Source organism: Fringilla coelebs, assembly GCF_963513975.1.
Source record: "Fringilla coelebs genome assembly, chromosome: 2".
NCBI classification, from domain to species: Eukaryota; Metazoa; Chordata; class Aves; order Passeriformes; family Fringillidae; genus Fringilla; species Fringilla coelebs.
Genome location: NC_140029.1, coordinates 4863301 through 4878193, shown reverse-complemented (window position 1 = coordinate 4878193; position 14893 = coordinate 4863301). Strand labels below are relative to the sequence as shown.

The window sequence follows — 14893 nt, the reverse complement described above, 5'->3', positions numbered from 1 at the left end:
TCTGCCAGTTCCTCGCTTCCCTCTTCTTCTTGCTTCTGCTTCGAGCTGGGAATGTGCTTGAAAATGTCCAGCAAAGAAGCCTTTGCTGTCTGTCCTGGGAGCCCGTATGGCTCTGGGACCTTGTCACCTGCAGCTGCACAGCTCCCTGGAGAGGCAGGGCAGAACCAGCACCCCGAGGGCCTCGGGAATTCCCCTCTGCAGTCCATGGCATTGCAATGGTCTGGAATTCCAGTTTCCAGCAAGGAAAAGATGTTCCTGCCCTTTAAGGCAAAGCTCTGAAGGGGCTGAAAGCCAAGTGGAGCAAGATCTTACAATGACATTGCACGACCACGTTTCATAACTTAATCAAGGGTTGTTTTAGCACATGGAGTGGGGAAAAAAAAATCAGACGAGGGTCTTTGGCTGGGAGTTGCCACAGGTAAAGAGAGACAGCTCGAAAGAAACAGAGCAGGCACCTGCCCCATACCCACACTGAACCCCTCTACCTCTGGGAAACTGGGTCCCCAAGCCCGTGTCCCCCCCACCCTCCGAGGTAGCGGACACCCACTCCAAGCCCTTCTACCTCCCCGGGCACCAGGCGCCCGTCCCCACTCCTTTTACCTCGGGCACTCCGGGCGCTCACCCTGAACTCGGGAGCACAAGGAACTCACCCTGGGCCCCTTTACTCCGGGGTACCAGGAGCACATCACGAACTTGTCATAACCCCAGGGGCTCATCCCAAGCCCCTCTGACCCCAGGGAGCACCAGGTGCCCACCCCAAGCCCGCCTCCCCGCTTCTGTCCCTGGGCCAACGGGCGCCCACCACCGCCACGCTGCAGGGCACGGCGGGCCGCGTTCGCCGCCTGGCAACCGCCCCCGATGGGCAGCAGCCAGAGACGGCGCCGGGCCGTGCCTGCGGCCGGGGCCGGGCCCCTCTCCACCGCCCCGGGGCGGGGACTGCGCCGTGGGCGGGCGGGGCAGCGCGGCACGTCCCAGGGCAGCGCCGGTCCCTGCGCCGGCGCCCGCGGGTCGAGCGAGCGCTGTGCGGGGCTGCGGCCGCCGCTGCTCCCCGCCCGGCGCGCCTTGGACGGGTCCGGAGTCGCGGCCCCATTATGGTCAGCCATGGCGTGGCTGCCGGGCGGGCTGGCCGAGCTGCGCTGGGGCGCGCTGGTCGCCCTCTTCGTGGCGGCGCTGGCCACGCTGGCCGTGTACCTGGTGCAGTACGCGCTGCTGGCGCTGCGGAGGGGCCGCCCGCCGCCGGCCCCCGCTGCCCCGGTGCAGCGGGACGAGCTGCTGGAGGAGGGCGGCTCGGTGCTGGCCTGGGCGCTGTCGCGGGGCAGCTGGAGGCGACAGTGGCGGCGGGCCTGGGTGGCGGCGCTCCGAGCCGAGGCGGCGGAGCGGGCGGTGAGTGCCGGGATGCAGGTGATGGATGGGCGACGGGACGGAGGGAGGGAAAGGACGGGAGATGGCCGGCGGCAGCTCCCCCGCGCCCGCCGGGACGGGGCCGGCGCCTCCCGGCCGTGGGGCATCGCTCCGGGACGCGGCTCCGGGCGCTTCCCGCTGCGAGGAGCGGCTGTAGGGACTTGCTGCAGGGATGTACGGGTGTGTTCCTGACCCTCCGTGTGTGTGTTTGTATATTTACACGTGTGCGTTGGGTGGCTGCTTGGCAGGGATTACAGGAGGGAGCCGGCCGGAGTAGCGGAGTGGGCGCACGCGTGGGAGTCGGGAAGGATGGGGAGGAAGGAAAGCCCCGACCCCCGCAGCCCCTGGCAGGGGTTCGCTCCGCCGATAACATTGTTCGGGCGTGGGGAGGAGGAAACAATGGAAACTTCCTGGCCTGGGCCTGGGGCCCGTCCTTCGGCAAATAATTCCCAGAGCTGGGCTTCCCCCGGCATGCCTCAGGCCCTGCGGTGTGTGGTGTAACTTCAGGGGCTGGCTGGCGTCCGAGCCCTCTGGATGGTAGATGGGATGCTCAGGGTTTGGTCAGGTTGCCTGTAGCCCGGGTCAGGGAGGATGCACAAAACGCGGTGTTTCTTCCCATGCCAACCTGCTCTTCCTGGAAAAGGCGCAGTGTGGCATCCTGCACGTTGGTGTGTGATGGTATGCCCGCTGAGGTAAGGAGGTTAGGTGAGGCTGTGCAAAGCTGATTTCCGTGTCCTGAGGACTGAACCCTTGTCGTGTCAGTGCAAAATGCTGAGGATAAACTCTAGGAAGTGGCGTGTCCCCAGCTCTCTGAATTTGCGTGCGTCCTAGACCAAAGAGGTTCCTTCTTGCATGTCAGAGAGCAGGCTGGGGAAGAAGGAAGAGTGGGGCAACATGTGTGTGTGAAAGATAAGGAATAAAAATGAACACTTCCCAAGTATCATTGTAAGTTGGGCAGTAGAAAGAAAATATTTTGTGCACCCTTTGAAATCCTGCATTGTGGTTGAGAAAAGAGTGGGCTGTGCTAAGAAATGAAGGTTGGTTTGCCCTGCACTTGCGGAAGAGAAGGGTCCAGACAGCTTGAGCACAGGTGCTGAGAACTGAAAGTAACCAGACACAAGTGACAGCTTCCTGTCCCTGAGCAGAGGGCAAAGCCCCTGGGACAGGGACAGGCACACCCTCCCTGGTGAGCGGCTGGAGCCGGGAGTTCAGCGCCTGGCACTGCAGCGTGGCGTTCCTCCTGCTGTCAGCCTCCCAAAACAATGTCAGCAGCACAAAGCTAATGAAATTCCTGCGTGCAAAACAACCTGGGGTGATGAGGGAAGCAGGGCTGAGTGCTCCATGTGGGTAGCAGGTGAAGAATGCAGTGCTGATGCTTCTGAAAGGATGACCTCAGTGCCCAAAGGCTGCCTTGCCTTGCTGTCTGTGTGAAGACTGAGTGGCTGTCATCACTGTCTGCCTCCACTGATGAGGGCTGGGCAGGGGAAGGCTTCTTTCCTCACCTCTGCAAGATGATATTTGGGGTTTCTGAGTTTTGGCATAGCCTCCTGGAGCCCTATTAGTGGGCCAAACCAAACACGCCTTTTCCAACTGCAGCACTGATAAATCTTTGCTGAAGAACAGCAGTTTTGCTGGACCCTGTTGTTGTTCATGGACTTGGCTCTGCACTGTGTACCTTGATATTCTACTACAGGGAAAGATGAGTTATGATTAGGCCCATAGTTATGTCCTAAGTATATGTTTTCAGGCTCTACCCTGTATTATGTAGTGAGGTGTCATGCAATTAATACATGGAAGTTTTGACATACATTTGCAATTCCAGGAACTTGACTGGCAGTGCATTTTTATCACTTGTTTTCAAGTGATGGGTTCATCACCTAACAATGCTTTTTTTTTTTTTCTTGTTAGGATTCTCAGTTGCTCACATTTGAGGAAGATGACCCCGCAGAACCACTTGAGCTAGCAGTTAAAGAAGTTACCAGTGTTGTAAAGTCAGCTGGAGAGAAGGTAAACTTTGGATTTGTTGCCTTTCAATGTATTTTGGGTCAGGAAGTGTTTTATTAGTGTGAGTGGAAAATTTATTTGTCAAATTTATTTATTTGTCAATAGATCTGTACCCTTGACCTGTGTTTGTTGAGGCAGGTAAGAGGCTGCCTCTCTAAAGAACCTGTGCAAACTCTCTTCTTTTGCATGTTGTGAGCAGAATGTGCTCCAGGGCTTCCACCAAATGCACAATAACCAGAGTTATGCCAAGTTTATAGCTACACCCTCAGTGAGCTCAGGGAGCAGCCCTCTCCTCCACCTCCACAGTCCTGATGCTGGTTCCCCATCCTATTGCTGAAGTGTGCAGTGAGAACTGCATTGAGATGAAGGAAATTTCTCTCCTGGGACTGGAAAACGTCTTTGTCTGCCTCTTGCTGTTTGTGTGGCTGATGACAGGTTTGCTTCCTAAGTAGGAGCTGAATAAGGATCAGTGGAACAGGTGAGGAGTCCTTAGGGTGAAGTCTTTACTCTGCTGGTCCTTGTATTCAGCGAGGAGCAAATGATTTCTTTCCTCCTCTCCCACTGCAAATACTGGGAGGTGGTTCAGTGCCTGTGAAATTAAAATAAGGCAGAACGTGGCTCTTGGAACAGTAAAAATGCATTAAAAGGGGAAAAAGCCCCTATATATGTTTATTAGCAATGATAGCTCCTGTGTTTTTGTCCTAGTGACTGGTTACATTAGGCACCTGCATCAAATTAGCCTAATGCTTTTCTTTTAGTTTTGCTTTGTTATTTTGCTTTGCTCATCTGATTTAGATGCTAAGCAGCTCTGCTATGATTCCTTTGAAAACTATGCATGCTTATCTGCCTGATACACAACTTAGAGGCACACCCTGGCTGGTGGCAGCTGGGGATTGTTAACATGCAAAGCTGTTTGTGTACTCATTTTCTCCTTTTTTTTTTTTTTTTTTTTTTTTTCAGTAGCCTGAAATAAATGGCTCATAAAATCCCTACCCCAGCAGTGGGGCTGGAGAGACTGGACTTGGTAGGGCTGTAGGGTTGGCACAAGTGTTACTCTGTGCCACTGGAAGATGCCAGGATGGGAAATTGTAAGGAGAGGGCACTGCTAGGTCTGAAAGTGATGTGCTGTGTCATGCGTGAAGCCAGGACCCCAGGGAGAGCTGCTGCAAATAACAGCACAAAAAACTGCTGTCTTGCAGTGCAGTGTCTAAAATGTTGCTGGAAGGGACAGGCAGGGCTGGGTTGAGCCATTCCAGCATCTTAATCGAGGTGTTACACTGCAGACAGAAATCTGATGTGCTTTCAAAACAGCTTAGACTAATAGAAGCACATTTCCAAATTTATTGGGATAAAAAAGGTTTGTTTTCATACACTGGGTTCTTCTGAACTCTGCCAAAACCCATTTCAATAGTCTTGTGCACAGCTGCTGGAAAAAGTTCTCTGAATCATTCTTACTCCTTCATTTAAGACACAACCTGAATATTTATTTGAATTACAGGGTATAATAACCTTAGGGTGGCAGTCTGGTAGCTACTTTTCCTTCTTCTTTAAATGCATATCTTTCTCTAAACACCTCAGGAGTTCTCTTATATGTTGTATTTCCTGAGGTAATACCAAGGGTGTTTTGTTTTTTGGGTGGTTTTTTTTTGATGTTTTCTTTTTTCCCCCATCCTCCTCAAACTCTCAATGTTTGCATGTGAAATCGAAGTCTCTCTCTGCAGCTTGCCCAAACTCAAAGTTCTGGCAGAAATTGGTGTGTGCTGCACAGTGCAGTGCTGCAGACATGGCTGGAATGCTGCTGCTTCTCAGCTTGGCCCAAGCTGTGGTGATAGGAACAGAGCTGCTCTGTGGCTGGAGGTTACACCACACTGTCCCTTGATAAAGCCTTATTTATGTGTTGCCTTCACCCCAATTTTGGGTCAGAGCCTAAATATATAGAATGAAATGGCCTGTTTTCATTGTGTGGTATTGGTTGTTTTGTTTTAATAAAGTAAACATTAGAAATATTCTTAGTCTTAGCTTTTTCTGCCAGCCTTTCCATTAGTGCAGTCTATTTCCAGAGGACTTGAACTTCACAACAGAAACAGCAACAAAAAAGGCAATGAAAAAGAGGATTCTCTTGCTGAGGACTTGGCACAGAGGGTTTGGATGGAGCAGGCTGTGACAGAAGTCTCTCTAATTTTTCTGCTTCATACTCAAATGGAAAGGGGTAAAATTCCATCAGAGTGCCATTCCTTTAATGTCACTGCTGCACTCCTAACTGGGACCATTCCTGGTGTTTATTTCTGATTATTTTTGGTGGAGTGAATGATCCTGACTGTGCTGTACAGTTCCTGTTGTCTTTTAACTCCCCATTCTGCTTCAAAAGCCATCCCAGATTTTTGCTGCTTTAATGACTGGGGTTTTTTTACAAGCCTAGATGGAATTATAGCCCATGGAGATTTTTTCCTAGGCTTTTTTTAGTTTTTGCACTAATATAATCCTTTCTTCTTAACATGTTTACTCTTCTTTCATGGTGCTTGCTGTCAGTAAATATATTATGAAGGGATTATATTTCCTTCCAGCTTTTGTTTAGCTTGCCTGCATAAGTTGCTCCTTAAATCTCCTTTTACAATGCTGTCCTGTCTCCTGAGTCTCTCCTATGCACCCATTCTCAGCAGCAGCTCCAATTAAATCCGTGTTTTTGAACTTGATGGCTGAAGGGCCACACAGCCCTACAGGTGAGGTCTCACAATGCAAGGAGGCAGTTTCTTTTTGGCTCTAGAAGTACTTTCCTGAAGGGTTTTGGGCTCCAATCTGCCTCTCCTGTGGCTGCTTCACGCTATGAGTGCCTTGCTTCATCAAGGTCTCTCTGCCTGTGGTGCTGTCCTGATAATAAACTGTCCTTTGTGTGAGCAGGAGTTGTTAATTCTTACACACACACACACACACACTCACTTATGTATTTTGTATTGCATTCCTCTCCTGCTTTTCAAGGTCTTTCAGCTTTCCTGTGTGATGACCTAATCTTCCTTTATGTTGCTGCTTCCTAGCTTGCTTTCCTGAGCATCATGTTTTCTTTCAGGTTTCTTCTGAGGTATTTTGGACTTTTAATTGTGTGATAGGTTTGGTGCCTGAAAGAGTCTTTAGTAACCTATTTCCAGCTTTCACCTCCCTGCTCACTGTACTGTCCTCTCCCTTTCAAACATCCCTTAATGGGGGAGTGATGGAGTAAAAGCTTAATTGTTAGTGGGGTGAGCCTAGAGAAGTAAACAAGACAACATTATGATCTCTTCTTCAGAACTGAGTGCCTGGTCAGGGGAGGACATTGCAGGGCGGTTTGTTTGCTTCACTGGAGGTGATCCTGTGTAGAAAAAAACCAAAACAAACCAAAACCAACCAAACAAAAAAAAAATCAACCCCCTTCCCCCAAAAAAAAACAAACTTCTAAGCTTTTTTCTTTTTAAAAAAAACCAAAAAATAATTTTGTCACTCCATCAACAAAAACCACATTCCTACAATCCTGGATTTGGCTCTGTCTTCAGCTGCTGCTGCAGATGTGTGTGAACCTCCTTCAGGCTTGTGCCACATCTGCCAGCTTGGCACAGGGATCAGGGAAGCCTTAGCACCCCAAACTGTCTCTGCAAGTCAATTACTGTCCAAGCTACCACAGCACAAACTGGCAAACCTCTCCTGGAGTTTTCTGTCTCCTCTTGTTCTCTGTGTCTTCAGCTGTACTGTGTCTCAGATGGTTTGGAAAGGCTTGCATGATAGTGAGGCCAAACTAGCAGTTCTAGTTCTGGTATTGATTTATATTCCCCTTTCTGAAATATAAGTACTGCTTCCAGTATTTGCACTGTTTGATGTTCATTTGAACTTAGTAGGTGGGTTGAAAATCCATCCTGTCCTGTCTCCTTGTACTCTATGCTTGTTTATTTCATTCCCTCACTCCCTGTTTTTTCCACTTATTTGAATATGAATGTGTTGGTCTCAAAGGAGTGGACAAATTCACATGTTCCATCAACTTCTGCTTTGTTTCTGTTGCTGACATGGAAACTCTCTCTCCTGCACTGAGTCCATCCCTCACCCTGCCTTCACCATACTGTTTTGAAAAACTGGTCTGAGGTTTTCACTGTATTTACAGGCAAATGTTTCAGTTTGATACTGGCTCCTAAAAATCCATACCTGCCTGTGCCTAGGTTAGACATTGCATTTGTCATCTCCCCTTTGTTTGCCCTGGTCACTTGGTCAATTGTTGGGGTAAAGGAGTAGAGAAGAAGCTGGAAAAACCCCCTCAAGAAATGAAGGAATTGGCTGTGGTAACCAAGAAGATCATGTAATTCTTCTGAACAGCTGAGTGCTAATAATGGTCAAAAGGCAGAAATTTTTGATTTGAAAAATTTTCTTGTGGTGAGGTTTTCAGCTGAGCACACAAACTGTCTGTGTGGCCATTGACAAGATGAGTTTACTATGCCAAAAAGAAGATCCTTGTTATAGTAGAGCCCTGTGAGACAGATGGGAAACTGTAAGGGTTCTAAATCTTACAGTGAGATCATGGCAACTTTCACTGTGTGGCTGCCTCATGGTTAATTCTGATTCTCTTGTGAAAATGTTAAATATTTGTATTACTTACATACTACTGAGTAACCTCAAGTAACCTGCTCTTTCTGGAAGTAAATACCAAATGTAGTAAAAAGAATTTCCTTCTAGAAAACAAACAAAAAAGGCAGTCAAGGCCTGTACTGCTGGGGGTTTTACAATCACATGTGGTGTGGTCAGGGCCTGGGGAAGGTGTGAGAAATGTTCCCCGTCAGGGCTGTCAGAACTTCCCCCTGAAGTTACAGCCCGGGGGAGAACCTGCTGCTACACTTGGGGAGGGAAGAGTAAAGAAAAGGGAACATGTAATGCACAAATTAATGGGGTACCAGTGCAAAAACTGAAACCTCAAGGCAAGAAGGCACTATGTGGGAGGAGCTGGGGCACCATGGTGCTTCTTGAGATGAAGCAGCTTCTGCTGCTACTTCAGGAAGGGAAAAACAGGTTTTGAAACTGGTCCAGAGGAACTGCAAAGGGAAAAAGTCTGGATATACAGGGGGAGGGCATAGCAGGGGAAGGGTTTTAATCGCTGTGAGTACGCAAGTTTGGACACTTTACTTTCTCAGAAAAGCAGTCTTGCTCAACCCACAGTGCTTTTTCAATGTCCTTTGTTCCTGTGGTTGCTTATCTGGAAGAGAATTGCTTTTAGGATAATTGTACTCAGAGTTTTAGATATGTGTGAGTAGGTTGTGTCATAGCATCTGCAGCTCAGTGGAGCTGGGTGCCAGCATTTTCCATGTGGGGAACTGAGCCCAGCCAGGTCTGGGAGTTCTGGCCGCTGCAGCTCATCCCATGATGAGGATGTCAGGTCAGGGATGAAGAGGAGAGGCTGGAAACAGCAGGAATAACCCTGGCAGTGGGTGATTAAGTACCAGCTGTGCATGAGGAGGGATGGCAGAGGACTGAGGAGGAGCAGGGACACAAAGGTACCTGAGGAAGGGCTGGGAACTCCTTCCATGGGAGATCCCCAAAGCAGGTGGAGAGAAGGGTGTTTGTGCCAAGGGAGGGGCTGGAGGGAGAAAATATCTTGATATTGGTTTCTTTGTGCTGCTACTTCACTTCACCCTATTTCTGCTAATTTAGGAGATGTGTCTTGCCCAGAGGTAGGATCACAAGAGGGAGCTGGGGGTGACCCCTCTAGGAGCTCAGAATCAGCTGCTCCCAGCTGCTATGCAGGGCTTGGATTTTAAAGAACAGTTTTTTACAAAAGTGACAGGTTTTCTAGACTCTAAAACACAAAGGGTTGATAACTGGGGATGTCTCTGGTAAAGGGAATGGGAGAGAGAATGAGGAATACAAATGAAATTGAAGGAGAACTTTCTTCCTATCAGTCCAGGTTCCTCTGTTTTCTTGTGGACACCTATCCTTCCTTTCTCTCCCCCTGCCAACCAGAAAAGGCTGCTTTGCCTGACCCTCCCTTCTCTAGCTTTTCATCTGTGCAGAGAAAGTGAATTTGAAGAAGCAGGCTGGAACAAGGCAGGGGGAAGAGGAGCAGAGCACGGCAAGCTTCAGTGTTTTTCTTTGTGTGCCTGCCATGGGGGAAGTGGCCTACATATTTCTGCTTGGGTCTATCAAAATCACCTGCTACACTTCTGAAGGAATGTCACTCAGCAAGGGAAGCAGCAGTTGCAGTCTCTTTAATCACCTTTTCACCACTTGTGGCAGCATTGGAGATGAAAACAAAGCGGCTTTCTCTTCAAATTCTAGCCCAGAATTCTGCTTCTCTCAGTATTCTGACTCCATCATCCATCCTGCTCCCAGAACAAAGGGATTCACCTGACATAAATACATATTCTATTCCATTTACAAACATGGAACCACTCCTTTTGATGATTGGATTAAAAGTTGACAGGTGGCTGTATGTTAGTACCACAATTTTTTTTAGTAAAAGTGAGGGCACAATGGGACTAGGGCTTAGTAGATGTCATTGGCAGAAAATAAATTAATCAGGGAGACTAAAAGTCCAAACTTCACTGGTTTGGGCTTTGAAATGAAAGGTAAAAATACATTAAGAAAAACTGATTTAGCATCTCTTGACAAAACACAGAAAGAAAAATCAAAGTTCCACCACCTGCAGTGTCTGTTTCCATCCTTAACTTGAATTTAAACATGATTAAGAGATAAGTGACACATGAACTCATTTGCCAACTCTCTGTCCGCGCTTATTTCTTTTAAAAACATTAATAAACCACATACCTGGCAACCTTGGCTCTTGGACATCCAGAAATTCCAGATGAATGGCTCTGCATTGCATGTATAGCAAATCCAACTTGTTCTGAATGTATTGAACTTCCTATAAATGTGTGGAAAAAACATGTATGGATGATAAAACACTACACTTAGGGTATGGAAGTGGCAGCAGTTTTTGCATCAGACCTGTCCTTTTTCCTCCTCTTTCCTCAAGAAAGAGGGAAGAACCTTTTCAAAGTCTTTAAAGAGTCACTGTGTCAATCCATTACTTTGAATGAAAGGAGTGATTCTGTGTTTCATCTCAGCTACAAGTAAAACAAGCAGCTGGAAGCAGCTGGGCTCTTTGTTCTTGTTAGCTATTAAAAATCCTTTCTATTTTACCATAATACTGGGTGTTGGTGTTGTTTGTGCAGGATTAAGGTCAGAAATCACTTCTGAAGGAATCTGGACTTCGGGAAAGAGGAGAGGTGGAGAAGACTCATTTGTCCACTTCTAAACTATAATTTGCAAAGATGTAACCTGAAAAGGCAATTCTTATTGCTTGTGGGTGTGGTTGGGATTTTTATTTGTCATATCCACCTCCCCACCCCCTGCTCCTTTGTAATTAAGTCTACCTTAATGGATGTACTCAGGCCCTCGATAAAGCCCTGGCCATCCTTAAAATGTACCCCAGAGAGCCCGGGGAGATGAAATGTATTTAAGGAGAGACTGATAAGGATCTTCCAGGAGTTTCATGATTCCTCTCAAAGCTTTCAGCTTCAATTCCAGTGCCCATAATTGGAGCAGTAAGTGCACAAACACAATTTAATAGCGGCATGCAGAGTTTTTGTCAGACAAACCTTGCAGGGAATTATTTGTCTGTGCATTGCATTGACCTGGTTCCCTCTGCCTGAGTCAGTGTGAGGAGAGCTCAGCTGTCCTTCCCACAGTGGAGCTGTGGGGACAGTAACCACAGAGGGACAGTGACAAGCAGCTCTCCTCCACCAGCACATCTGTTTGCAAAACAAACATGCCTCTGTGGTGTGATGAATAATTTCTGACTTCCACCCCATGGGCTTTCCTGTGCTGCCAGGAATCCTCCAGGAATTTCTGCACACTCCAGGAATTTTGCATGGCAGCTCCAGCAGCTCAGTCAGTTTGCAGAGGAGAGGAAGCAAAAACTGTCCACTGTTTACAAACTCAGTGTGATAACAAGTTAAATTACTGCTCCTAAAAGTGTATTGCAGTCAAGTGGCACTCAGACTTTTTCCAGACATTTAGCTTTGTCACCACATTTCAGGCTTTCTTGGTTTGGTCAAAGGTTTGAATAAATTCTTAAAGGCTCCTGCTCCTTCTTACCCACTGAGAAGTGGAATTACTCAGACAGAATCCTCTGCTGTAGCAGCAGGTTTGTCCCAAAGTTTCACATTTTCTTTAGTTTCACTAAACTAAAGATTGTGTGGTAAATCAGCTGCTGCTCAGAACAGAAGAGGAAGAAGAACAAACATCTTTGCCCTCTTGGAGCTTTTAATACATAGATCTGTAAAATGAAAAGGAGTCCTTGTCAGGCAAGGAGTTACTTCTGAATTAGGTAATAATACAAAAGAAATTTTGGGAAATGCCATAATTTGCAGATATTAGATTTCATGTACAGATTTGAACACTTGAACTATGTGCTTTTACAAGAATGTTCAGAAGGAGATGGGAAGATGAATGAAATTGCTTAGAAATTTCCCACCTGTGCAACTTAGCATAATTCTGCTAGCTTTAATTCCTTTCTTATTCTCTTTCTTGCCTTCACCAGACCTTCTGAAGATTAATTTGTTCTTCCCTTTGTTTCCCCTCATCCTTTTCCTTTCTCCAGGTGGTTTCTTGCAATGTTGTGGGAGATTCTGTGAAATTCCTCGTTGCTGTCTCAGCCCCTCCGCCCGCGGCTGCCGAAGCTCAGTCATATTTTGTGAAGCTGTCCCCAGTCCACCTGCAGGTAAAGTCTTAAAGTGTTGTTCTCTCTTTCCTTCCTTTTATTTCCCCTCTGAGACAAGTGGTAAGTACAGAAATTAAGCTGCCTCTTCAGGAGACTGGGGATAAATAGCATGTTGGGTAGACTACTTGGATATGTAGAACAATTCCCTTTTTTAACTGGCATGATCTCTCAAAGCTCGAGCAACTTTTGCCTCCTTAGAGTGTCACTGTGAAGTTACCTACTCAGAAACTGATGTCATTCTTCCTGTGCTGAGCCTTAGCGTGGAGATTGACCTACAATAACTCTTTTCCTGTCCGCAGCTTCAGCTCTATGTGAAAGACAAAGGAGAAGATGTCAAAGTTGAGTGGTTCCTCATTAACACCAATGAAATCAACTTTGAAATCCAGCCAGCAGTGCAGGAGGTCAGTCAGTTTTATTTGTTGTAATGGTAGAGCAGATGAGTCTCCATCCCCTTGGTTGAAAATGTGGTGTAAAGCATCTGCCGTGGATCATCTATCAAATCCTTACACCTCTGAAATCCAGCAACACCTCTCAAGATCACTGAAACAAGTCTGTATTTGACAGACAAATGACTTTGCAAACATCTTTCATCCAAATTCAAGGTGTGAAAAATGTCTGTTCCTAAATATCTTCTGTGAGAACGCTTCTAAAATAATTTTAAAAACCCAGTTGTGATGGTGTTTCCATCAAGGCAATTAAAATGTTGCTCCTTCCCTAATTTAAATCAGTTTTGAAGTTTGGCAGCAATGGATCAGAAATGGCTGTGAAAAATACAGTTATTTAAGGAAATGATGGATGATCTAAAAACATTTTGATGCTTTTAGAATTGCACCTGATCTTTGTGTATGAGCACTGATTCATTGGGCCATCCCCTGCAAGAGTTTCATCTTGACTGGGATTCTCTTCTGCCTTTGACCTTTCAGAGTTTTTTATTTTTGGGACAAATGTGGTAATTTAACTTTTCCTACAGCTGTGGGGGAAGACTTGTTTGTGTTTTGTGAAGTTGTTTTCCTGACTGAAGGCCTTGTTAAAAGTAATTTGATTGTAGAGCTGCTTCTAAAGACCTGTACTGAGAGAGCTACAATCATAATAATTTATTACCCCAGCTTTTGTCCATAAAAATGTGAAACTCATAGCTAAAGACAGAGAAGCCTTTTGAAGTGTGTTTTAATGTAGGTTTTACGTAGCATGTAAATGACCTTCATATGCTGGGGTGGCATGTTGATTATCCACATTTGAACAGTCATTAACTATTAAATCCTTCCTGACAAACACAGATGACTCTGGTGCAGTCATTGGACTTCACAATCAGCTTTTTGCTAGGTGCCCAAGTCCAGCTTTGCAGAGTTGCACCTGTTCTGCTTTGCCTGCATGTTTAGAATGAGCCTGTTAAGTTCTTTATTCATTAGAGGGCTTTATTTTCACTTTTGAAGTTTGTATTAGCGCTTATGGAAGAAGAGAGGCAATAAACAAAGGGCTAAAACCTGTGAGCAAGCTACACCTGAGAAATTGCTCCAGCTCCTAAACTTCAATGTCAGCTTTTGTGTCTTGTTTGCTTCCTCTTTCAGAAGCAATACTGTGTGTACAAATAAATACCTCTAATTACTTGTGATTATCTGCACAGTGGTTTTGACATCACACAAGCTGGGTGTAATAACCCATTTTCTCTTGGTAATGGCTGGGTGAACCTGAGTTGTGTTGGGCAACCTGGCTGACTGGTAGGGTTTGGGTTTACAGGATTTACATCATGTGCTGATGTGCCCCAGGCTGGCTGTGCTGTACATCCCTAGCCCAAGTCAAACCCAAAGTGAAACCTGTTGTCTTTATCATTTTGGGGTGGCAGTTAAGCCATTATGGCTTGTCTTGTCGAGGGAGTTGTGGTGGTGAGTAACTTTCCAAAAAAAGGATGGCTAAAAATGAGGCAGAGCTGACAGGAGGCTCTTTAATCAATCTCCTTTCCAAATAACTATGGAAACTACAGCAAATACCTATGAGCAGAAGTCCATGACTGAGGTTGCTGTTGTTACTGTTAAATAACAGATGTCACATTAGGCTGATGGCAAAGCATGGGAGGCAACTGGGATTGTACAATTTAGGTAAGAACAGGGGAGGGGAATTACCTCCAAAACAATGAGGACTAACCATAATTTGTCTGCTTATTTAAGTAACTTAAGTAATGAAATTGCTGTTACTAAGGCTTTAAAAAGCCTAATTTACTGTGATCTTTATAAAGTGAGTGAGTATTATGTGTTTCCTTGGTGGTTATTTGAGGGCACATGGTGTAAATGCAGCAGATTTTTGTGGGACTGGCCAGTGCTGTTGTATGTTTTGAACATGTCATCAAAGGCCAGTTAGGTAAGAAGGCAGTACAACAGGATTTCTGTTCACAGCATTCCTGGGATTTTTTGTGAAACACCCTGAATGTTTCTGTAACACCTGGGTAGCTGGCAAAGGGCTGTTGCTCCCAATCTCTTTGACATGTCATGCGAACTGCGCATCAGTGAAGTCTCTTTGTGTGGATCAGATAAAAAAAGATGGATGGGTCCTCTGTTTTTAGGTCAGATCTTTGTCTCCTACTTCAGTCTTTCCTTTAGAAAAAAAACCTCAGTGAGATTTCAGAGCTGTTGGGTTTCAGACTGTCCTTTCTGGGACAGCTTGATTTTAAAATCTGTACCCTGTAGGTACCTGAGCAGATGAAAATTCCTGAGGAGCCTGCTGTGAAAAGCAGGCATTCTCCAGGAGCACAGGGAGGGCAGGGGC

General features: G+C 46.4%; 1 protein-coding gene across 3 annotated transcripts in view; it reads left to right on the top strand.

Annotated features, from left to right (window-relative positions):
- Window positions 1–987: 987 nt before the first annotated feature.
- C2CD2 (C2 calcium dependent domain containing 2) overlaps window positions 988–14893 on the top strand; it is a 39292-nt gene continuing 25386 nt past the window's right edge. For all 3 annotated transcript variants that reach the window (XM_084226582.1, XM_084226581.1, XM_084226583.1), the window contains exons 1-4: window positions 988–1383; window positions 3310–3408; window positions 12014–12133; window positions 12433–12534. In XM_084226582.1, coding sequence (XP_084082708.1) covers window positions 1102–1383; window positions 3310–3408; window positions 12014–12133; window positions 12433–12534 — 603 coding nt within the window. In that variant the 5' untranslated portion in view covers window positions 988–1101. The remainder of the gene's footprint in view (window positions 1384–3309; window positions 3409–12013; window positions 12134–12432; window positions 12535–14893) is intronic.